The sequence below is a fragment of the Ochotona curzoniae genome, unplaced genomic scaffold (genome assembly GCF_017591425.1).
Source record: "Ochotona curzoniae isolate NIBS_2020 unplaced genomic scaffold, NIBS_Ocur_1.0 patch337, whole genome shotgun sequence".
Classification (NCBI taxonomy): Eukaryota; Metazoa; Chordata; class Mammalia; order Lagomorpha; family Ochotonidae; genus Ochotona; species Ochotona curzoniae.
Window position 1 is genome coordinate 1 of NW_024466903.1, and position 25341 is coordinate 25341.

At 35.1% G+C, this 25341-nt stretch overlaps 1 protein-coding gene across 1 annotated transcript in view; it reads right to left on the minus strand.

The window, feature by feature from the left end:
* Positions 1–9996: 9996 nt before the first annotated feature.
* LOC121167136 (E3 UFM1-protein ligase 1) overlaps positions 9997–25341 on the minus strand; it is a 30647-nt gene continuing 15302 nt past the window's right edge. Inside the window, exons 12-19 of the mRNA XM_040996516.1 lie at positions 23252–23374; positions 16478–16595; positions 15097–15260; positions 14882–15012; positions 13589–13669; positions 13189–13274; positions 12503–12683; positions 9997–11980 (exon numbers count right to left, since the gene is read on the minus strand). Coding sequence (XP_040852450.1) covers positions 11762–11980; positions 12503–12683; positions 13189–13274; positions 13589–13669; positions 14882–15012; positions 15097–15260; positions 16478–16595; positions 23252–23374 — 1103 coding nt within the window. The 3' untranslated portion in view covers positions 9997–11761. The remainder of the gene's footprint in view (positions 11981–12502; positions 12684–13188; positions 13275–13588; positions 13670–14881; positions 15013–15096; positions 15261–16477; positions 16596–23251; positions 23375–25341) is intronic.

Genomic DNA, 25341 nt, shown 5'->3' on the forward strand with positions numbered 1-25341 from the left:
AATTGACAGAAGCGAAGGAGCTGATTTCTTGCTGGTTTCTAGCTTGAATGACGGATGGGATCACAGTGTCACTTCTGTGTGAGATCCTATGTGGAGGAAGCAGACTGGGGAGCAGGAAAGAGAAATGATGAGTTTACGTTGTGCAGTAGCCAAGTAGAGGTACTCAGTTGGGGCTGGAGAGATGGCATTTAGAAGGTACCCAGGAGAAAATCTATGTTAATTTTTAAAATACTGATTTGTCTGTGATGTCCTCCCTGCATTTTTTCACCTTTCATCATTTTTTTTTCTCCTAAGGATCAACTATGGGTCTTATGATATTCTTAAGGGGATGTATCATCTCAACACAGTCAGATAAAAAGATAAATAAATGTTCAATTTGATCATTTTGCAGGAGTTTGAGGTATTTTGACAGGAATAAGTTTTCCACCTCTTCATCCTCTTCAAAGTTCATTCTAGAACACCAAATCATAGCCAAGAATAATGGTGCCAAACAAAGAGGAAAACCGCAATTATAAAAACGTGGGAATGTAATTTTCTAACATCTGATTAGTACTTCCCTTGTGGACTCACATACTTGGAACACTAAAAAAATTGTGTTTTTAGATCTAAAATAACCGCAAAAACAATAAGCAAATCAAAGCTTCCTAAAATGTTCTAGATAAACATTTATTTTCAACATGACAGTAAAAAAATTTCTAGGCCTGCTTATGAGGCACCAAATATTAACCTAGCTATTAACATATTGTTGGCAAGTATAATGAAATAAGAGATAAACTTAAATGTTGCATTCTGCTATTATTCTGCTATTCTTGTTTAGGTAGAGCAGTTCCAGAACTTAAAACTTGTAATGATGTGAAAATAAACAGAACAAGTGTAGAAAACAGATATGAGAATTTACCTTCCCCATCAAGCAATTTGGATTAAATAGTTAGACATGTATGGTAAGTCATATGAAAATAGTATCTTGTATGATGCCTATATTTGCAATATTTACATTCAATTTTAACTCATATACTACTTTCCTTTTAAAACTGCTAACTGTACATGTCGGTATTGTGGATGTGAAATACAGCCAGAATGAATCAAAGATTTTTCTTATATTTTACATATTAGCAATGCACATTTTATTAATGATTCTTTTTAGTTCCTGCATTTATAAAGATCAAAGTGACAGCTGAGGAGCTGCATTTGGTTTTCAAATAAATGACAGATATTAAAGAGGATATGACTAAAAGAGCAACAAAGTGGTATTAACAATATGGGGCACACATTTCAATTTCAATAAGCAGTTGAAATTGAGGTAGGCTACTATGTGTCTGTGTGTGTTGGACACACAGTTATTTTAACTCAATCATAGGAAACCTGATAATATAAATTATCAAATGCCCATTTCTGGAAAGCAAGCAATTTTTTTTTCTCAAAATAGAAGGAATCTCATTTACTCTTTTTACAGAAAAGCTAAAAATGGATGCAAAAACCTCCCTAGAAATATAAATCCAATAATAAGATTTTCTCATTGATAATCTTATTCATTCAAATAAATTAAGTAAAATAAGATCCCTGAATCCTTTCTTTTCCCCCTTCCTTTTTCAATATGAAGCTATGTTCTGTATATTTAAATGATTACAAGACAGTGGAAGCAATTACAAAGAGCTGTCAGGTTTCTATGCTGCCTCCACACATGCCATTGCAATGAGAAATACAAAGACTACAGCATATAAAATTGAATAACTACTGGCTCCACTGGGTAGGAGGCTTCAATGCATCCACTTACTTACCAAGCAGAAGTTTTCTTTTAAGTAGTCACTGGAAAGTTCATAAGAATCTCTTGTCCTTAGAAAATATGAAAGAAGTCAAAGTAGCACATACAGAGCTCAAAGAAAACATTTTAGAAATCTTTTCCAGCATTATGGGAAAAAATAGGAGTGTCCTGTATTTCCTCCTAGTCTTGTGACGTGCACACAGCTGACTCCTCGGACTAAAAAAGCACTCCTTGTCAATTTTTACTTAAAATTATGACTAACAAATTCTCTACAGAACATCCTTAAAGGGAAATCTTGCAAGGATTAGTATTTGGAACATCTGGGTAACGTCCAAAAAGTTTTAAATTCACAGCCTTCGTGAAACCACATATATACTTGAGAAAATTCCACTGACGAGCCTCAACCAGGGACACAACAGTTTTTGTTTTTGTTAGTTTTTTTTTTTTTTAAAAAAAGGTTTTCCAAAAAGATGGTGTATTTTCTGTTTCTGTGTTGTCAGGTTCACCTGATTTTGATTCTATTTTCTGGTGGCTGACAGAGCAGACCCCCCACCTCCACTCCCCTTTAGATTCGAGATGGCTGAACTGCAGATCTTTTCTGTTGAAGTATCTGAAAGAGTTGGGCCTTGTATTCTCACCTGCCAAGTTCTTGGTAGTTTGAGAGACGAGTTCTGGGTTGTAGTCTTTATCACTACCTTCCTGGGAAGTTTATGGACATCAAGCCTTTGGATTGAATAGAATAACTCAAGGTAGTTACCTGCTCTCTGCACCTTCACTTGAGGACTTAGCTTTCCCTGCCTGGCTGTTTCCCTAACAGCTGGTAACAATTGTTATGTCATCTTCATGGCTGTATGACTTCATTTAACTGTGGACTCATCTCTGCCTTATACAGCATCAGTTGAAACACTAAAAGTGATCAGATATTTCAAGAGGTAGATCTGAAGAAATGTTTGAATACTAAACTTCTCCACAGCTCAAATTCTCTGTGGGTTGCACTGATACAAAGTGAATGGTATTTTTTGCTGATAGATTTCCATTTGAGGCTATTTCTTAAGCTTGGAAGATGAGATGACAGAAGCACCCTGTCACAGCATCCTAAGTTTCAGAGCAAACATTTAAGTTTGGTTTAATATTGTTTCACTACTAAAAAAAAATAGCACATTACTATTTATTTGTGATAATTTGGGGCCAAGCTGCTGCCTGCCATATTGGCGTCCTATAACAGAGGGCTGGTTGAAGTCATGGCTACTCTGCTTACAATCGGGATCCCTGCAAATGTACCTGGAAAGGCTGAGAAACATGTTCCAAGTGTTGGGCTCCTGCTACCCATGTGGGAGGTCTGGATGGAATTCCAAATTCCTGGCTTCAGCCTGGCCCAACCTTGGCTTTGCAGCTCTTTTGCGAATCAGTATATGAAGATATCTCCCACTCTGTCTCTCCTTTCTCTATAACTTATTTTTCAAATAAAGAAAACTTAAAATTAACTACATATCTCAAACTAGTCATCATCCCTGCTATCACACTTTGATTACAGCATGAATTATTTAACAATTGGTATCTGTGTATATTTGGAACACTTTTTTCATTTTTGCCACAGAGCCGTATTTATTTTAAAATACTGGCTTGTTAAATTAGATTTGAAAATGCTTATTTTTGAAAATCTTAACCAAAACTAAGAAACATAAAATGATGTATAATCCAAGACAGTCACTGACCATTGTATTTCTACCTCTTTGGAATGTTACTTATGTAATATAAATAGTAACCACATCAATAAATTCCTACATTTTTGCATAAACATTTATATAGCTATGCACGTATATATATGTGTGTGTATGCGTTTCATACTTAGAGAATACCAAATTGAAAACCGAAACTACATTGTCCATACTAATAGGGGATGGGAAATAACCTTTTTATCACATCAATAGGTTTATGATTGAGATAAAAAATAAAAATTAAAAAATAAGTAGCACACAGACATATTTAATATAATTTTTTAAAAAGTTTTTGTTTATTTATTTTGAAAGGCAGAATTAGAGCAAGAAAGAGACAGACAGAAAGAGTTCTTGCATTTGCTAACTCACTCCTTAAATAGCCACAATAGCCAGAGCAAGACCATGGCAACACCAGGAGTCAGCATTTAATCAGTATCTTCTGTGTGGGCAGCAGTGACCCAAGCACTTGTGTCATCTTCTGCTGCTTTCCCAGGCGCTTTAGCAGGAAGCCGGATTGGAAGTGGGAAATCTGGGACTCACACTACCTCTATGCACCACATTGGCATTGCAGGCAGCGATGTTAACCTGCTATGTCACAATGCATTGCCTTCATCGGATTTTTAAAAATTTTTTATTTCATTTTATGACAGTTTCATAGGCTCTGGGATTCCCTCAACCCCTCCCCATGCCCTTCCCCCATGGTGGATTCCTCCACCTTGTTGCAGTATTACAGTTCAAATCCAGTCATGATTCCTTCATTGCAAGCATGTACCATGTATAGAGTCCAGCATCTTATTGTCCAGATAAATAGTTTTTTGGGAAGACCATCTCTGGTCTGAGTAATATAAATTTGATGTGACATGAGAGACTTTAGAAATACAATACCAACGTAGCAGGTAGATATTTATTTTTATTAAGTATGTATAGCTGGGGGAAGTATCGCTGGACAAAGTTAGGTAATGCCAAGGCTTATTTTGGGCTAGTATGTCCTGAACTCTATCATTATTATATATAATTTAAAAAATCATTGTACTGTGATGTTTTAAACCAACAAAACATTTTTAAAGTATCTGGTTATAATGTAATAAAACATAAAACAAGATGATATTCCTTCTTTTGTTTCTCTGGCACCAAAAGTTACACTGGACACTTTTCAAATATGAATTGAAAGGACTTATATAGGAATGAGGGAAGGCTAAAAACCCATTTTAGGGTTTCATTTAAGACTATTTGCATTTATTAGGTATTAAAGAATCATCTTTTCTGTGCTAACCATTTGTCATGACTTCAAACACTTATTCAAGTTTGAAGTCTACATCCAGTAGGTTTCCCTTATCCATAATCCGTATTTGTGCTTTCAGTTATCCATGGTCAACTGCAGCCCAAAAATACTGCAAGGAAAACTCCAGAAAAAATTTTAAATGACATATAGTTCTGAATGGAGTGATGAAACTTGGTATCATGTTCTCTATCCCACTCTGGGTGGCACTTATACTTTGTTCAGTATTATCTATGCTGCATATCTGCCAGTCCATCAGTCACTTAGTAACCTTCTCCATTGTTGGATCACTTGTCTATGGCAGTGCTTGTATTTAGTATTCCTTGTTACATAGAAAAGGCCACAAAATGTGCATCTAGTGATGCTGGCAACTCCAAGGATGTCACAGAGAAGTCTTAAATTGCTTCCTTTAAGTGAAAAAGTCTCAATAAAGAAAAGACATCATATGCCTAAGTTGCTAAGAGTTAAGGTGAGAATACATCCTCTGTCCATTAAGTTATGGAAAAGGAAATGGCTAATTTTCTGTTGCATCTCAAATTGCAAAAGTTAGATCTACAGTGCATGCTAAGTGATTAGTTATGATGAAAAAGACTTTATATTTCTGCAGATATTGGAAAAAGCATGATGCATGCTGGATTTAGTACTAGTTGTGGTTTCAGATATCCCTGGAGATCTTGGTCTATATCCTGTGTACATAAGAGGAAATGAGAGAAACTGTAGTAGAATTGAAGAATGTGTTTTAGATGGATAAAGACAGATTCAGTAGGAAATTATTTTGTACAGTTCTTTCACTATTTTATGTTGAATATCAAGAAAAACAATCTTGTAGATTATTTTAGCTCTACTAGTCAGATAATGATTTTTGTTGCTATTGTTGCGTTACCATTTGAATAAAAATATTCCAGTCAAGATTGCCTATGTAAAGACTTGTATGTGTCCTGGTAGACTATTTGAAAAATATTACATACATTTTAAAACAAGTTTTGTATACTTTAAAACATTTATTTGAAAGGCACAGAGACAAAGAAAGGGAAACAAAGATCTTCCCTCCACTTGTTCAAACACTTGCAGCAGGCTAAGAGCCAGGAACTCCACCTGGGTCTTTCACATAAGAGGTTTGAAACCAAATACCCAGACCATCATTTGCTGCATTTTGGGTATATTAGCACTAAGCGGCTTTAGAAGTGGAGGTAGAACTCCAACCTAGGCATTATGACATTGGATACCAGCACCCCAAGTTGTAGCTCAACTTGTTCTGCTTGAATGACTGCCTCATAGGGCACATGCTATTTCTTAGAAAAAGAAGACGTTTGATAAATAAAATGTATTTTGTAAAGAGTCTGATGATTACCAAACTGTCTCACAGAATGGAAATATTTTTTCATCCTGGAAATGTTTTAGGGCTCCCTATATATCCACAGGATAATGATTAAATTCTTCAGCTTATTTCATGATTACCCCAGTCTTTCTACTTCATCTTACATTATACTTACCCAGATAACTTTTCCTATTTCTCTTACTTGAGGGCTCCCCAAACATTTCATCATCTCATGTTAATTCGTATTAAATACTTTTGAACCTCCTATTCAAAGAAGGGCCTAGAAATGTTCCATTTCCCCTTCATTTTCTACCATGCTAACTATCTATTTCCTCTTGCAGGAGATAGCTCAGGGGCCATGCCTACCCTCTATATATATGTGTGACAGTATGAACTTCATTTCTACTTCCATTGCAATCTCTGCTTTCTCCTACACAAAACACTATAGTTACTGATTCTTGTCATCTGTTTGAAAGTAACATACTTTAAAAATTTACAAGCCTGGTGCAATGGCTCAACTGGCTAATGCTCCTTCAAATGCAATGGGATCCCGTAAGAATCCTGGTTTGTATACTGGGTGCTCCAGTTCCCATCCAGTTCCCTGCTCATGGCCTGGGGAAAGTAGCAGAGTATTGCCCAAAGCCTTGGGAACCCATATCCACGTGGGAGAAGAAGCGTTAGCTCCTGGCTTTGGATCAGCTCAGCTCTGGCCATTGTGGCCATTGGAGGAGTGCAACAGAGTTCTCTGCCAGAGACAGGAGACAGGAGTTCTCCGTCTCTCCTGTAAATCTGACTCTCCAATGAAAACAAATCTTTAAAAAATACAGATATTTATGACTATTCCTAGTATTTAACATTCATTAAAGAGACAGTAATTGTTGTATCAAATATTCAAATTCATAAGTCTTCTTATATTCCATTACACCATGGTTATGATTGCCCTTGCTGTTCCTTGAAACAAATATTCAGGTTGTCTTACTATTATTCACTCAATACACAGATTAAGGGCAAGTGTGACAAAAATAAGTAGTACAATACTGGAAACATATACTATTTTTGCTATCATCATTTTGCTATCCTTTTCTCACTGTGTAATATTGATACCTTTGAAAAAGATCATTTGGCCATATATAATAAAGAGTTTATTTCTGGGCTCTTTATTCTGTTCCATTGATCTATATGTCTGTCTGTATGTCAGTATCACATTATTTCAGTTACTGTTGAGTAAGATGTTTTGAAACTAGGAAGTATATTCTTTTTAAAAAAATTAAAAATTATATGTACTTATGGGCTAAGTTTAATATTTTAATACATGTATTCAATGTGTACTGTTCAAAGGAACCAACATTTCCTGTTATGTGACATTTTTTGTTTGGAGTCTTTAAACATTATTTTACTTGCTCATTAAATATGAAAAGCTACTGTGAATGGTAGTAGTCCCATTATGCTGTGCATCAGTAAGATCTTATTGCTTGGATCTGATTTGGTACACATTATTCAAACTTTTTAAGCTCACTTCCCCACCAGCCTGTATAATTATCACTCTGTATTTAGATTGAGTGGTTTTTAGCTTCATACAGGTGGGAGAACATGAAGTGCATATCTCCTGAGTTCAGCCACCTTACTTAACCTGCTTATTCTCCAGTTCCAACTATTTTGCTTCCATTGACAAGAGAAATCAGAACCCATGTGCATCAATCCCATTTCTGAGTATATATCCAAAAAAAACTGAGATATTGGTACACCCATGTTCAATGAAACAATAGCTAAGAGGTAGAAACAACCTTAATGGTCACTGAGAGATGAATGGATGAAATGTGGAATATGTACATATGGAATATTTAGTAGGAATTCTTTTTCATGCTACTACATGAGTGAACCCTTTTTTTACACATGTCACAAAAAAGTATATTAGTTTTATTTCACTTACAGGAAAATAACTTGGACATTTATAATTATCATTACATATAAATATTTGTAAATTCTCAATAACAAAGTAAAATGATGGTTATCAGAAGCAGGGAAGAGGGAAAAAGAATTGTGAAGTGCATATTATGGGATTTCAGCTTTGAAAGATGCAAAAATTCTAGAGCAATGCCAACATGCATGTGGTTTACATTAAGATTCTACATATAAAAATGACCAAAATGGTATTTTTTTGCCACAACAGAAAAATGACCAGCAAAACAAATATTGCTCCAAGATTTGTGTGGAACATATACCTCCCAGAGTTTTAAACATGTGTTTTATTTCATTTCTCTTGTGTGATGGGGGGGACAGGATTTATGATCTTCAAAAGAAGCAAATCTCTTTGTCATTCAGCTTCATTCAGTTGACATTAAAATGATCTCATTGTTTTGGGTATAGCATTTCTGAAGAAGCAATGAATTAATGCCTCCGTTTTTTGGTTTTTTTTTTTTTTTGGTAAGGTTTTTAAATTTGAAAGTCAGTTACAGATTGAGGAAGACAGAGAGAGATCTTTCATTCACTGGTTCAATCCCCAGGGAAACAATCAAATCAGGAACTAGGAAAACCTTATGTGGGTGACAGCAACCCAAACACTTGGGCCATCTTCTATAGTTTTCCACAGGCCATTAGTAGGAAGCTGGATGAGAAGGGGAGTATCTGGGACATGAACTGATGCCTTATGCAATGCTAGTGTTGCAGATGGTGGCTTTACACTCTATATCACAATGCCAGACACCAAACTGCTTCTTTTTAATATACATCTGTGCTGCATTTCAAACGAGTTGTGCCTTGATCTAATCACCCTCAACATTTTGTGGTCTAAAGCATATTTTCTAAAAAGTGTCTGAAAACTATGTACTTAGGTTAAGTAACTGCTGTATTTAGTCTTACTTAGCATTAAGGTACATTATGATTTTGGCAATATATTATTTCCTTGTTGCATTTTTCAAGATTTTTATTGGAAAGGCAGATCTACAGAGGACAGACAGAGAGGAAGGTCTTTCACCGGCTGGTTCACTCCCCAAATGGCTGCAATGGACAGAACTGAGCTGATCCAAAGCTGGGAAGCTGACAGGAGCTGCTTTTTGGTCTCCCACGGTGGTGCAGTTTCTCAAGGCATTGGGCCATTCTCTACTGCTTTCCAGGCCATAAGCAGGGACCTGGATGGCAAATAGAATAGGTGCGACATAAACCAGTGCACAAATGGGATGCTGCACTTGAGGGTGGAGGATTAGCCAGTTGAGCCAATGCCCTGGATCCCCAATGGATCTTTTTAGTGGCCATAAATGGGAGATCTCTGATTTTTCAAATGCACAGAGGGCTGGCTTTGTGAAATAATGTATTAAGCTGATGTCTGCAACACTGGGATCCCCCATCAGAGCACCAGTTCAAGTTCCAGTTTCTCTGTTTTTGACCCAGCTTCACACTGATGTGCTTGAGAAAACAGTGGAAGATGTCAGCAATGGGGAAGATCTGACTGAGGAAAACTGGCTGCTGGCTCCTGATTTTGGCCTGGCCCAAATACGGACTATGGGAATATGGGGGAAGGGAGTCGGAACCAGTTGATGGAATATTGATCTCTCTCTCTTTAACCACCTTTCATAAATCTCAAAACAAAAACATGGGTCTAGAGATGGAACACATCAGAGTAAATATCTAAATATGTTTTCAAACATATTTACTATAACCAGAATAGCAGGAACGAGATTTGAAAACATAGCTATCCATTTACCGGCATCAGCTGTTTGGGAAAGTAATGTAGTAAGACTGAATGGTCAATAAATGGAAATTTTCAAGTAATGAAAGAAACATAAAGATGAAGGAATTATTATATAAGAAAAGGAAAGTAACTCTTTAATGGTATTCTGAATGAGAATTCAAAATATAAATACATAACGTGTCAATTAATTCTAGTACTAATTAAAATAATGGAAACTTCAATACCATAAAATTAAACAGAATAACCAATTTTATTTTTAACCATGCCCATAAATATCAAAATGAGCACACTATAATTTTCAATTATGAAATCAGATTTCCACATATAAAATCAGGCATATATTTTTATTTACAAAAACAATAAAAATTTTTACTATGGAAAAATAGGGATTACTGCAACAAACAGGAAAAACAGAATGCATAAAAAGTAACACAGAACAACTTTCTTTTCATTTATTTCATCATCTCTTTCATTTATTTTTTGTGACCTAGCCTGACAAAACATGAATTACTTTGGTATTTGCTAAAATACAAATAAATAACATTTTTAAGCAAAGAGTAAACTAAAAAATAGGCTGAGTGTTCAGTTTTTTTGAAGCTAAATGCCAATCGATCTAAATTGGAGTTTGTGGTTATGAAGGTCCTTGTCATTGTTCTTTCTTTGCCCATATGAAAATGTAGTAGAAAATACTCATGGAAAACTGTTTTAATTAAATCTTAAATTCTTATCAGTTTTACTGATAGTGCTTAGTCTTAGTCACGGTCACTCAACACTAGTGTTTGTCTACAATCATGCAGGGTGGACTGATCTTTGTATTCAAAAATTTTAAAATAAAAATGCAAATTAAGGAATTACATGAAATAATATTTTCCTTGGTATTTGGCATTTATTATTATATTCAAAATATAATAAATTATTTAAATTCATCTGGTTAAAATGATTATTCCAAGGAGCTATTCTATCTTTTAACTAATAAGCTTCAGAAAGCAATAACTTTTATTTTAAATAAGAGTTTCTATTTTTGGAAGAAACAGTTTCAGTGACCTGAATATGCTTACAGATTTTCTTATCACCAGAAAAAAACAGCCTAAGTATCATACAGGTATTTATGAAATAGTAGGTACAAGGACTGCTAGGAAAATGAAAAATGAAATCCAACAATGTATACTGGACAAAAGAAAAATTCAGTATTTAAATTTCACTTATTCTATTATTAAATGGGACATACAACTACTTGTAAATCTCATGCTTTTTCTCATTTTTAGTAGCAACTTGTATGTAGCAAAGCATAACAATGCCATTCTCATGTTCTTCTGCCCTATAAAGCATATGTTATGTCCCAAACTCATGACAGTTCACTCCAGTAGAGGATATAGGGGGCCCTCTCCCTGCCAGAAATCAGAGCAAAGGCTTAGTAATATATATAAATATATATAAGCATATTTATGCAATGTAAATTTTTGTATTAATTTTGAATCTTTCTTCATTAAGAAAAACCACGATACATTTTTTTAGATACCCAATGTATACTTTTAAAAATAATCATGACCACATTGTAAGCTTCTGCTTGAATGTATATAAATACAGCAATATCATTTGAATCTAGTGCAAACAAATGAGTCCTTTCCTGGACATGGATAATACCAAAAAATTTACATTTCACTTACCATTTGGAAAAAAAAATCTAAAATGTATAATTTTTAGGATTATGTGAAATATCTCTACGTTATTATACATGAAAATAACTTGTTTCACATAAAAATCATGAGAAGATATTGTAAAAGAAAAGCTTTTCAGAGATCCCATTTTATAAAATTTAAAATCTGTAGAAAATTTCCATTTAGTGTAACTTTGTTGTTTTAACTGTATTGTAACTGGGGTGGGATTGTTACATGGGAATGGGGAGTTATGAAGTGACTATTTTTTTTTTTTGTGACCACTCACTTTTAATTTTGGGGAGAAATATTTACTATTTAACAAAAATAAATTAAGCTAATTACTCCTCTGTCACAGATGACTTCCTGGATTTCAGGATCAGGTCTTTAATGGATGAAGAAAGTTCCTGAAGTTCTTTACGAGTAGTATTGATGATATCTTGCTGTTCTTTGTCCAATTCCTCATTCAAAGAATCATCTCCCTGTCCAGTCTTCTTATTCTGACTAACCAACTGCTTTACAACCAAACCTTGATATTGTACCAAAAGAGTATATTGATCCTGAAAAAACAGAAAGATGAGGAGAAGTTAGCAAATACAATTTAATTTTCAGTGGAACAGGTACAGCAGGATATGTATGACTAAAACATATCTTTATAAAATATTGGACATGAAAACATAAAAGCAAATATAGCAAAGTCCTTAATCTAAGGAGTATACAATTTAGCGGAAATAAAACATGAATGCAGATCACTTTCAGTTGACTTAACACAAAGATATGGTCAAAATGATACAGTAGTTCAAAGTCAAACTATTTTTAGCTAAAAGATTTTCAGAGGAATTTGTGTAGGATAAGATTTTTGAACTGGACCTGAAGCAAATTACCTTGTCTAAAAGCTTAATTTATAAATTCGGAGCATTCTTTACCATGGATCTTATAAATCCTGAATTTTGAGCCAGCTGTATTTTTAAAAATCAGTCTCCTAATTCACTGTTCACATTCTATCCCCTGAAAATATTCAGAATCTAAGAAATTGAAGTTGAAAATATATTGAAGTTTAAAATACATTAAATAGGTAATACCTCTGGAATTTTATTATTAAGAAAAGCAATGATCTGTGGGACACATCTTCCCGGTGCATGGAGCATGCTGTGGGTTGAGAACTGAAACAGTAAGACTGACGTGAGGTGCAGAATGAGAGCAGGGTCTTCTGTGACTTTCAGCTGTTCAGCCAGTGCTTGTCGATGCTGGAACATTATCTGTCTAAACAAATATAAAATCACATAAATGTATTATCACTTACCAAATTCTCACTGATATTAATTTTCTTCTCTATTCAGTTCATAACTTGTCTAGCTAATTTTATGAGCATTTTAAAGTACTTTCCATATATGGGGATAATATGGACAGACACAACCTTAAGTGGCATGGTCAGGCTGACTACAGAACAAGATATAGGTCAGAGATATTCAACTGTAAGCTTTTGAGTGTCTGGACATGAAACAGAACTACACTGATACAGAAATGTTTCTTGCACAGAAAATCTCTAAGCTGACAAAAAATTCTAAGCTTAATGGACTACGAAATAAGGAGCTCTACTCCTTATCTGAAATGTTAGAAAGGAATACTAATTTTAAGACTTTGAACATATTTGAACATCTATCAGGCATATTGATAGGGCTCTATGAACAATTCAGTAATATTCAAATTTCAGATATTAAAGGTCTCACACTTAAGAACGTTAATAATGTATACAACTCAATTTTACCTTTCTCTTTTCTTGTCTCCTTTCTTTAGCATAATATCACATGTTTCTGTTGCTGAATCCAGACAAGAAAGAAAGTCTTCTATGCTCTGAAAATATATTTTAAACCATAATTTAACTTATAACAGGAGCCTAAAGAAATACAGCATAAATACGTGTGTGTGCGCAATATCTTCACATACAATTCTTTCAAAAGTTCATAGCAATAAGAAAAATTGGGATTTAGAGTTTAACGGAAAAATGCCCCAGTATTATTCTTTCACTCTATTTGCTAAAGAGGTACATGAGTGCAATATACTTATTTTAGATTGAGTTCACAATTATTCTGGTAAAAACCTATTTAAAGATTTTTATAATACAAACCTCCAACCGGGAAAACTAACTAAAATCAAATGTTATTTACCTTTTCATTCAGAGAATTATGGAGTTTTGTGAGAGTTACTTTGGTTTCTTCTGACAACTTGCTTAAAATCTTTTTTCTTACCTGTAAGGAACAAAATTGTTTATGCTTTTTTTGGGCATTATGCTTCTGACACATAGTGGTTATATGATCAAGCAAAAAAAAAAAATGAAAGCATATATATTGCTGAAACATAACTGTGAATCAATTTTATATTGCTCTTGAATTTTAGATCTAGCTAGAAATGAAAACAAAAAACCAAACCAAAACACAACAAAAAACCATACACACACACACACTCTCTAGAATCAGAGAGCTAGCCAATAGTCAGCTCATTAGAGACAGTTCTAGTCCTCAAATCTGCACTAGCAACAAGAAGATGCTTCAAAAAACTTCACAGAAAATGTGCATTATGAAAAAACTATGCTTGGATTTCAGAATTTTTCCCACCAAAATAAACTTTAATTTCATTATTCGTGAGCTTCCTCATCATCCATGTAAGAGGAACACTGGAGAGACAGTGGGAATTACAGTATTTGGAAAAAGAGTTATCTCTTGTGCATGGGGGTGGAAAGAGAATACTCATCCCTTCCCAGTGTCAGCTGAGAAGGTACTCTGTCATAAAGAACAAGGATGCCTGTAAGACGGAAAACTGATCATGTCCTGTGGCTGGACGTTAGGCTAAGTGGTGTAAAGAGGACTGTTTGACCGACATCAAAGGCAGTGATAGGCATATGAAATCATTTTCAAGAACTTAGCTTTGCTAAATGTCAATCTTGAGTAGATCAAGAAAGTTAAGGGAGAAGAGCAGAGGTCATTTTCATCTTAGTGACAGATAGCAACCTTCTTCCACTTAGCAACTGAGAACCAAAGCTCTACCTGCCATTCGAAGAAAGGAAAAGATGAGCTTTCAACTTTAGCCTGTGTTGAGAACTTTGAAAAATATTCTGCAATTATCTAACTAATGAAATGAGATGATGTTATCAAATGAAAATGACTACAAAGTTGTTGAAACTAGTGAGAATGCTGTTAAGGATTTGGAACAGCAAAAAAGAAGCTATATAATATGAATTTGGAAAGGAAATCCTGTTGATTTCAAAGTATTTAAGCACTGCTACTTTTAATAGATTGGTTATATAACCAATCCTGTCAGCAAGTGTGTATATATTATATGAAAATTAAGACTGCTTATAGATTTTTTCTAAAAACTTTTTACTGTGTAATTTCAAGTGAGAGAAAATGTGCTTACACTTAAAGCAAAATACGTTAAGAGTGGTAAACAAATCACTAACATACTTCACTTGTAATGGTTGAAGGATCATCTACCGCCATCATCAAATCTGAAGCTAGGAAGTTGAAAATGAGGTTAGTGATGTCTGTACACACGGTCTTCAGCAAGTGCTTGGTAAGGGAAGCCTGAGTGTCATCTGGAAAAAAAGGAACTGAATTAAAACTAACTCCTCCCCCAAAAACATGAGAATCAATGAAAAAAAAATCAGTATTAAATTTACCTGCAAAAAATTTCATCCCTTTTTCAAACAATCTAATATTATTATACAAGTTTGAAACTTCTTCTTGCAAATCCTTGATGGTGCGTTTTCTGCCAGTTCCAGATGCAGAAGTTGAAGACATAAATACTGAACGTACTACCTCGAGATAAGTTTTATTAAGAGGCCTGTGCAAAAGAGAAGTATATTTAAGTCTATTAAAATGTACTGGATTTGTGCAGACAATAAATTTTGCTTCAATCAAACCTTGAAAGATTTGATACAATAAAATAAATTTAGATAAATTTAGATTGACATTTCACCCAGAATGTTTCACAACCCTAGGAATGAAATGCATTATTTTCTTATCTCTGCGTACTCAATGTTACTGCATGGAAGACAATAAAAACATTAACTGGGCCCAGCACAGTGACCTAGTGGCCAAAGTTCATGCTTTGAAGATACTGGGAACCTGTATGGGCAAAGGTTCTAATTCCAGCATCCCTGCCTCCCATCCAGCTCCCTGTTTGTGGCCTGGAAAAGCAGTCAAGGACAGCCCAAAGCCTTGAGACTCTGCATCCATGTGGGAGACCCAGAAGAGGCTGCTGGCTCCAAAAAGGTTCATCTTCAGGCACTGCAGCTGCTTGGGGAGTGAACCATCAGATGGAAGATCTTCCTGTTTGTCTCTCTTTCTCTCTGTATATCTGCCTTTCCAGTAAAAATACATAAATCTTAAAAAAAATTAACAATATAGACTTCACAGTTCAAAACAAATTTTTAAAGTTATTTGGAGTATAACTATAAATATCTTCTTATGTGTTTCTAAATTCAAAGTAGGATGTACTTGGATGCTGGATTATATTTATGTAAACTTATATACTCTGATTAATTTGAGGGATGACCAAGTAAGTTTAGTAATGGTCAAGTTAAACACAATTTCCTCTCCTTTTGTATAAAAATAAATTCAATCTGATTCATTCATAAGGTAACTTATCTAAAGTTAATATTTCTTGAGGATGCTCTATTACTTTTCACCCTAACAGCAAATATTTTATTAATTAAAAAGAACAAATTTTTTTTTTTCTTTTGTATACAATTTCTCATGCTATGGAAACCAGTGACTAGTGCTGGTATTTTCTTTCCAACTAAGACTTAAGGTTAAATCAGTGAACAAGGACATTTTTAAGGGTTTTTGTCCTTTATTTTCCTATATTGCTTTGCCCAAAGCATCTAACACATATCTGTTGAACTGCTACAGTCAAGTAATATCTACAATTTGGCAGCTAGATTAAATTCTAACCTTGGAAAAGGAAACGCCTAAAATATGTTTTTGTTGTTCTCCGGGAGAATTTTAATAACCCACAGAGTATCTATCATAAAATAGAAAAATGCAATTTATACTTGCCTTATCAAGTGTTCTGCAAGTTCAGAAATAAATTCCTCAGGAGCATCTTGTACATGTTTTCTTAAAATGTCTTCAATTTCATCCTGGAACATAAAAGTCATCTCTGGCTTTTTCTTTCCTATAATAGAGACAAAAAGAGAGAGAGAGAAAACAAATATGTAATAAAAATAATTTTTATTAACATATTAATCATCATTAAAAGATATTAATTTAATGTCAATAAAAACATCCATGTTAACAAATAATACCTAATGAAAATACTGCTTTAGAAAACTATATAGTATATGTAATGTAATTTATATAATTTTCCAACTTCATCTTAAAATGACCTTCTCCTAACAATTTCATCAAAAGATAATAAAAATTTTCTCCCTCATCTAATTTAGATGATGCAAATACACAGAAAAAAATATTTTATGAAAAGGTTCTTTCTCTCCACTGAAAAATGGACAGTGGTAGAATTTTACTCATAAAAAATTATGTTAACTACAATCCCAGTAGAATTGGTAGGCTAAATTTTGACTTTTTGGAAAGAAATTGAGCTAAGAACAAAACAGAAACAATCCAATTAATCATACCCTACGTTTATAACTTATTTTTGTTGTCAGAAAAACAAATACACACACAGGAAAATTTGTATCCAACTAGTGCTATTGGACTATATGTTGTAAAAACATAACCTCTATCAAGTTACTTGGTTGTGTATAAGAAAAACTAACAATATTTCCATTAGAAATTGCAAAGGTTCTTTTTTTTTAAGATTTATTTTATTTTCATTACAAAGTCAGATATACAGAGAAAAGAGACAGAGGAAGATCTTTCGTCCAATGATTTATTCCCCAAATGAGTGCAACAGCTGGTGCAGTGCTGGTCTGGAGCCAGGATCCAGGAACTTCCTTCCAGGTCTCCCACATGGGTATAGGATCCCAAGGCATTGGGCCATCCTTGACTCTTTCTCAGGCCACAGGCAGGGAGCTGCATGGAAGTGTAGCAGCCGGGGATTAGAACTGGCGCCCATATGTGATCCCAGAGCATTCAAGGCGAGGACTTCAGCTGCTAGGCCATGCCGCCGGGCCCAGAAATTGCAGTTTAAAGGTGAGTATTTCCAGCTAATTAACTTACTGCTTTTACAGGAGAAACCTTAGAATTAAAAATAAAATAGGGCTCTGCATCACAGCGTTGGCTCAGTGGCTAAATTCTTGCCTTGCACACCCAGGATCCCACATGGGTGCTGGCTAGTATCCTGACTGTTCCACTTTCCATCCAGCTACCTACTTATGGCTTAGGAAAGCCATAGATGATTGCTCATAGCCTTAGAACCCTGCACCCATGTGGGAGACCCAGAAAAAGCTCCTGGCTTCAGATCGGCTCAGCTTAGGTTGGTACAGCCATTTGGGAGGTGAAACGATGGATGGGAGGCCTTTCTATTTGTAAATCTGACTTTTCAATAAAAAATAATTGGAAAAAAAGGAATAAAAGTAAAATGGCTCAAAAATCAATTTTTAATATGAAGATTTAAAGAGCTGAGATCACTGCTTCTGAGTAGACAAACAGTATCCTTCTTTTCTGAGATCTATCCATTCCTGATATTCTAACTACTCTTGTAATTTCCTGTCGGATTCCTGTATGGATTTTACAGTGTATTGTGTTTTACACAGTAATCTGTCATACTGAACTGATAATATTTTACCCAAGACATAGTTAGGTCTTCAGATACTGTAACACAATCATTTTCCAAACACATTGAAATTACAATTTTTTTCAGGTGGAATAATTTTACAACTCGTGTAACACTTCTCTATCTATACAGAAAAATGAACACATGCCTCAATTAACAAAGCTACAAATATCAGAGAAATATTTTTTAAATGCTTCTTCACCTCCATCCCTCTTTATCTAGGGAAAAGGATAATACATTTATCAGTGTAAATTGAAAACCCACACTGAATAGTCTTAATGCTATTGAAAATATGGGTATAGCTGATAGCCTATCTAGACACACTTTCACATAATTAAGTTTTATACATACTAAGAATAGCAACAATTTCTACTTCTCTAATTAAAATCAGATCTTAAGTGACTGTGCTGTTACAAATAAGAACACATTAATAGCTGCAGCCACACCACTGATATGTGTACCTCCTAACTATGGTCCATATGTCATGAAATCTGTGAAAGAAGAAAAAAAAATCTTCTATTATCATCATCTGAAATTTGTTTTTAAGTATTTAATGGGGAGCATTATGGTGAGCATTATGGTTTTACTGTTAACTTTTTAAACAGAAAATGAAAATACATTAATTTTACTCAGAAGAACAAACTCAGATGTCTTGTGCATACTTGACTTGGTCAAACACAGTGCAGGAAATAAGGATGAATACAATTAATTCTCCCTCAGAGATAGAAGTAACCAATCAGTTAGGTATTACTATAGTAAGTAAGCATGCACCTTACATATTACCTTTTCCCATTTAATGCCTTTTGTATCTTTAAGAATTCCTTTAATGTGAAGCTTTCTACTTACTTCTTTCTGATCACAGCCAGTTACCTCACAGATATCATTAAGCATACATTTACTAACTTTATTTCATTCTATACCCAGTTTCTTCTTTTTTTTTTTTTTTAAAGATTTTAATGATTTGAAAAGCAGTGTTAAGAGAGAAAGGAAGGGGGCTACAGAGAGAAACAGAGATCTTCTATCTGGTAGTGCATTCTCCAAATGGCTGTAAAAGGTAGGGCTGGATCAACCTGCCAGGAGCAGGAGCTTCATCTGGTCTCTTACATGTGTGCAGGTGTGCAAGGACTTCATCATCTTCATTTCCTTTTCCTAGGCAGAGTACCTGGGAGCTGAATTAGAAGTGCAGCAGCCAGGACTGAAACTTGTGCCCATATTGGATGCCAGTCTTGCGGGTGGTGACTGAATCAGTTATGCCATAAAGCTGACCCCAACTGCTATATCTTGAACACTGACAGCATCAACATTCTCAGAGGTAACATTTTCCCCGTAAGATTACTTGTGAATGATTACAATCTTGTTTCCAGTATTACTGCTTTTAATTTCTTTGTTGTGTCTCTTTGTCTGCCAATTCCCTGTTCTGATGATCCATTTTCATAAAGTGGTATGTTGGTTAGTCACTGGGAGACAAAAAAGCATCACAACCACATACTCTACCTGTGCATAATGCATAAATGTGTAACTATCAGCCAATGATAAGCTATACAATTCAAAACATAAAATAGGCAACAGGACTGTCATAGTTTCATGATATACAACTAATTATGAGTATGTACTGATTTATGAATTGAGGCACTAGCAGTGAAGTTTGAATTTCACACAATTATTAACAAGTAAAATATCAGGGCAACTTGGTAACTGAAATTTGAACTGTTTTTGTGGACTGAAGTCACTTATACAATGGTAACTGAAATTTGTACCCAGTGAAATCATGTAAAACAAAATCATCCTGTGTAAGTATAAAGATATACTAATAAAGCTAATTATATATACATATGCACCTTAAAAATATGCTGAACAAAATCATACACAGAAAGGGAAAATCAAGATGGCAGAACAGGGTAAGGACACGTTAAAACGGACAGAAAAACATTTAATCAGGATGAAGCAGAGAGGACACATTCCAGGAAATAGGAGAGGACAGAACAACAGCAGAGGGGTACCTGGAGACTGACAGACACAGGAAAGCAGCAAAAACAATGGTGTGGTGTTGCAGTGACTGATACTCCAGCAGCATTCAGCTAACAGCAATCTGAACTCCACCAGCAGCCAGAACTCCACCAGCAACCAGGTGGGAAGGAACTTTCACTGGGAGCTTGGGAGGTGAACCCAGACAAAGAACTGTCTGTCCTGCTGGTCCGTTTGATTTGACCAGGAGCAGAGAGAGAGCAGCAGATCCCAGACAGGTGATGCAAGAACAGGGTGGATTTCACAGCCCAGTCAGCCCTCTTGAGCTGAATCGGGAGCCATTTTGCGTAAGGAGGAAAAGAGAAAGGACTGAGCACACGCTGAGCTGGGAGTGAACTCATTTGTGACTCAGTGAACTACATCAACATGGCATTCTACAGGTTCCACCCAAGACAGGTCTGGGTAGCCCTCAGACCTGACGGCCAGCAGATCAAGAACTCTAGTAGTGGAACGTCAGGCACCATTTTGTACACTGTAGCAAAAGCTTTAGGAGTACAGGGGACAACAGTGAACTGCACATGTGCTGAGCTTGTGAGAACTCACTGAGTTCTGTGGACTGCACTGGTCCAGCAGGAAAATAATACCTACTGTGGCATTGTACGGGTCAAAATAGGTCCATGTGGCACCCAGACCTAACGTCCAACAGGTTCTGGCAAGATCAGTGCCACCAACAACCTAGCTATATAGGACACCTGGTGTCTCTCTAATCCTGGGACCTGCTCCAACCAGAAGTGGGAGAAAGGTTGCAGAGACAATGGTGCAGCCTCAGCATGGTATCACAGGAGGTGGAGATTGGTGAGCCAGGAGTTGGGGCTATGGAGTTCTTTGTGGAAATCTGACATAAGAACCCAGACCTGGAACTCGCTGGAGGGAGTGGCACAATTGGCTGCAAACAAAGAGTTGTGTACCAACTGCAATAAGTAAAATCAAACTGTAGACCTGTGGGTGACAGAGCTTAGAAACCTGCCCCAAGGAGAAGAATCTGCTAACCAGAAGTATAATGACCAAGAGCAAAAAAAGAGACAAAGGCATAATGAATATTATCGAAAACTCCCCTGCAAAAGAGCAAAACCCTATGCCAACCTCAGAGTTAACTGAGGAAGACATTGAGGAAATGGGGGACACAGAATTCAGAAAACTCATTTTAAAGCTTCTGATCAACAATGAGAAGCACATGCAAGAGTTCAAAGAATTTAAGGAATATTTTACACAAGCAACAGCAGCAATAAAGCAAATCAAGGCTGATATATCAGAAATTAAGAACACAGTAGAGCAAATTAAAAGTACAGTGGAGAGTCTCCAAAATAGAATGAAACAAGAAGAGCAAGCAATCTCAGCATTGGAAGATATTTCCTGTCACCAGTGGGAAGCAAACAAAAAGCTGGAAACAGAGCTGGATCAGGCCAAAAAAAGTATTCAAGGATTGAAAGACACTATTAAGAGGCCAAATAAAAGAGTTATGGGAGTCCCAGAAGGTGCAGAAAGAGAAACTGATTTTACAAATATATTTAATGAAATAATAAAGGAAAATTTCCCTAATTTAGAGAAAGAATTGGGAAACAAGATCCAGGAGGCATACAGAACTCCCAAAGCGGAAGGGGGAACATAAAAAACATTAAAAAAAAAAACCCAGAATAAATAAATAAAAAAGAAACAAATCCAGTCAGTCTATACTTTTCATCCTGTTTTGTAGAGTTGAAATCAATTGTCCAAAGAGCAGCTCTCTTGGAATTTGAACATGAAATAAACTATTCCCAGGTCATAAAAAAAAAGTGATCTTCACCATGACACATGATCATGAAGCTCTCCTCAATCGAACATAAGGAAAATATCCTGAAATGTGCACATGAAAAATATCAATTGACATATAAAGGAATGCTAATTAAACTCACAGGAGATCTCTCACAGGAAACTCTAGAGGCAAGAACAGAATGGAGTGACAGATTCCAGATTCAAAAGGAAAAAAATTGTTGGCCTAGGATAACACATCCAGCAAAGCTTTCTTTTGTCTTTGAAGATGAAATATAATTCTTCCATAGTAAAGAAAAGTTAAAAGAATATGCCTTTTCCAAACTTGCCCTACAAATGATACTTCAAGATGTTCTCTTGACAGAGAAAAAGAATAGCATCAAACAAAACCAAAGGCAAACAGGAAGAACATCCCAGTAAAATGACAACAGAAGACTAAACCAATGAAGAACCCATTCCTAAAACGAAAGGACCAAAGTATCACGCATACATATTAACTCTGAATGTAAATGACTTAAGCTCAATCAAAAGTCATAGACTAGTAGACTGGATTAAAAATCAAAACTCGTCTATTTGTTGTCTAGAAGAGACACATTTCACCAACAAAAAATCAGCCAAAACTATCTCTCATGGGTTTTGATGTTTTCGTTAGTTTCACTTCTTCAAAACACTTTCTTCTGATTAAATTCTTCAGTGACTCATAGATCATACAGTAGCATCATTTTCTGCAAGAAGGCTCTTGATTTTCATTTCTTCAGCTACACATTAGTCATTTAGAAGCATGTTATTTAACCTTAACGTGTTGTTAATGTCTTTTTTCTTCCTGATGTTGATTTTGTTTTGTTGGTTTACATTTAAGGGGATGTATACTAGCTGCGTAATGGAGACTGTCATACATGTTATTCAACTTAATGACATTGTAAATTTCTATTTTTCTTTCTATTATTGATTTTGTATTATGACTTTTCATGTGAGGGGATGTACAGTAGTTGTGGAATGGAGACTAACATATCCAGATGTGAGGATACAATGTAGTATTGTCTACTTACAGACACAGATGGACTTATAATGAAACTGTTTACTGTATCTTGACAACAGGATGCTGGACTCTCTGCCATTGTCCATGCCCCCAATGATGGACATATGATTGTGTATGAAGAACTATACTTTAGCAATGATATAGAGGAACTAGGTGGGGGGTTGGAGCTGGGATAAGGGAAATACCAGGAGCCTATGGAACTATATCATAAAATTATAATAATAATAAGAAAATGTTAAAAAAAATCATACACAGAAAGAAAAAGTAAGATCAAGGTACATACCGGTGTGAGATGACTGAGACTCATCATCACTATCATCATCTTTTCTTCCTTTCTTCTTTACCTTCTTAATTTTGTATTCTCTGGCATTGCCCCCACCTCCTCCTCTCACACTTCCACTACCCTCTGTTAAAAAATGACATTCATTAGCATTACATAACTGAATCTAAACAATTTCAGAAAATGGTACTAAGTCATTGCATTTGATTTTAAAGCAAATAACAGAAAAAAAATAAGCAAAGAAAATTTGGGGCTCTGCAAATGTGAACACTCTTCATTAAAATAAAAGCAACTTTAATAAGAGATCAATAAAAATAAAATATGAAACCTTTGGAGTTTAGACAGGCATCCCTGCCCTAAAAAGCAGTCATTTATAATTCTGTCTGGTGTCAGCTAAACTCATTCCTTTATCTCTTCTCGCCTACTGTCTCTGAAACAAGTATGCTTCATTCATTCATTCTTTTACAAAAGACATATCAATATCCCCTACTGAGACTCTTCACCAAATTAATTCCACTTGATTTTGCCCTAGTGGGTAAAAGATCACAATGAATATTTAGGGGAGCTAACCTGACTCTTGTACCACCCAAGCTGATCATGAACTCCTGGAGAAGAAGGACCATAGCTCATAAACTTCTGCATTCTTGAGGTCATAACAATGCTTGAAATATAACATGTACAATAAATTACCATGAATATTAAGTTGCTTAATTAGAAAAAATTATCAGTTAATACAGGCTAACTTATCACTTAAAAAAAGCACAAATTAGGAAAGCAATTTGAATATTATAAATAAAAATGAAACAATGTCATTGAACTACTTCCCTACTATTATGCATTTATATATTTTTATTATTTAATAGCAATTATATGTATATTTCTGATTTATATATATTTATGGTTATAATTGTTTTAAAAATATTTATTTGCAATGAAGAATAACCTTCACACACAGAGATAGAGAATTTTCTAAAATAGCTACAGCAATCAGGGCTACACCTGCCTGAAGCTGAAAGCCAGATTTTCCACTTGAATCTTCCATGTATTTGTTAGGATTCAGATACTTGAGCTACTATCTGCTGTTTCCCAGATACATTACTAGGAAGGCAGAAGTGGGAATAGAGTAGTCAGGATGCGAACTGGTATTCTGGCATGGGATTCTGGCATCTCTAGTAGTAGCTTAAAAATCCCTGCATCACAATGCCTGTCCCTATAATTTGTTTTAAATATTAAAAATACTGAAACTGTTTTTTTCATAAATATTACATAGAGGTTTTTCTAGATTCTAAATTGAATTCACTTAGACTTTATCATATCCTTGACTTATATCCATTAGTTCCCATAAGAACACTATTTTCAAAAGTACTTATTGAAATGAACATGCCTGTAACATTTCATAGTAAGTTTATAAGAGAACATTCATTTTTGAGATGATTCAATGTAATGTAATTCAGTGTAATGTAACTACATGTCTACAGTAAAGTAGTACTAGAATTAAAAGCAAAACATCAGCCCCTAAGCTTTAGTGAGAAATAAAATGACTAGTTACACTGATGTAAATCCTCATTTGATATAAGCAAATTGATAACTTCAAATAATGACAAAATATGTGCAACTATAAATTTATTAATTTACTATAAATGTCCTGTTAAAATAGATTAAAACATCAGAATATCATTGTATGATTTTATAAATTTTAAAACAGGAAATAAAATCTCATATAAATGAGTGAATTCTCGTAACGATAAGAACGCTTTCATTATAAATGTGGTTTTCATAATATATGCTCAAGGTAGCTGTGCTGTTATTTAAAAAGTTGAATATCAGATTTTTAAAAATACATTTTTATTGGCAAGTCAGATTTTACAGAGTAGACACACAGAGATTTTCCATTTACTGGGTCACTTCCCAAGTGGTTGCAAAAGACAGAGCTGAGCCAGTCCAAAGCCTGAGTTGGGAAATTCTTCCAGGTCTCCCGTTCGGGTGCAAAGTCTCGCGGCTTTGGGCCATATTCTACTGCTTCCCCAGGCCATTAGTAGGGAGCAGGATGGAAAGTGGAGCAGCCAGGACATGAACCGGCATGATATGGGATC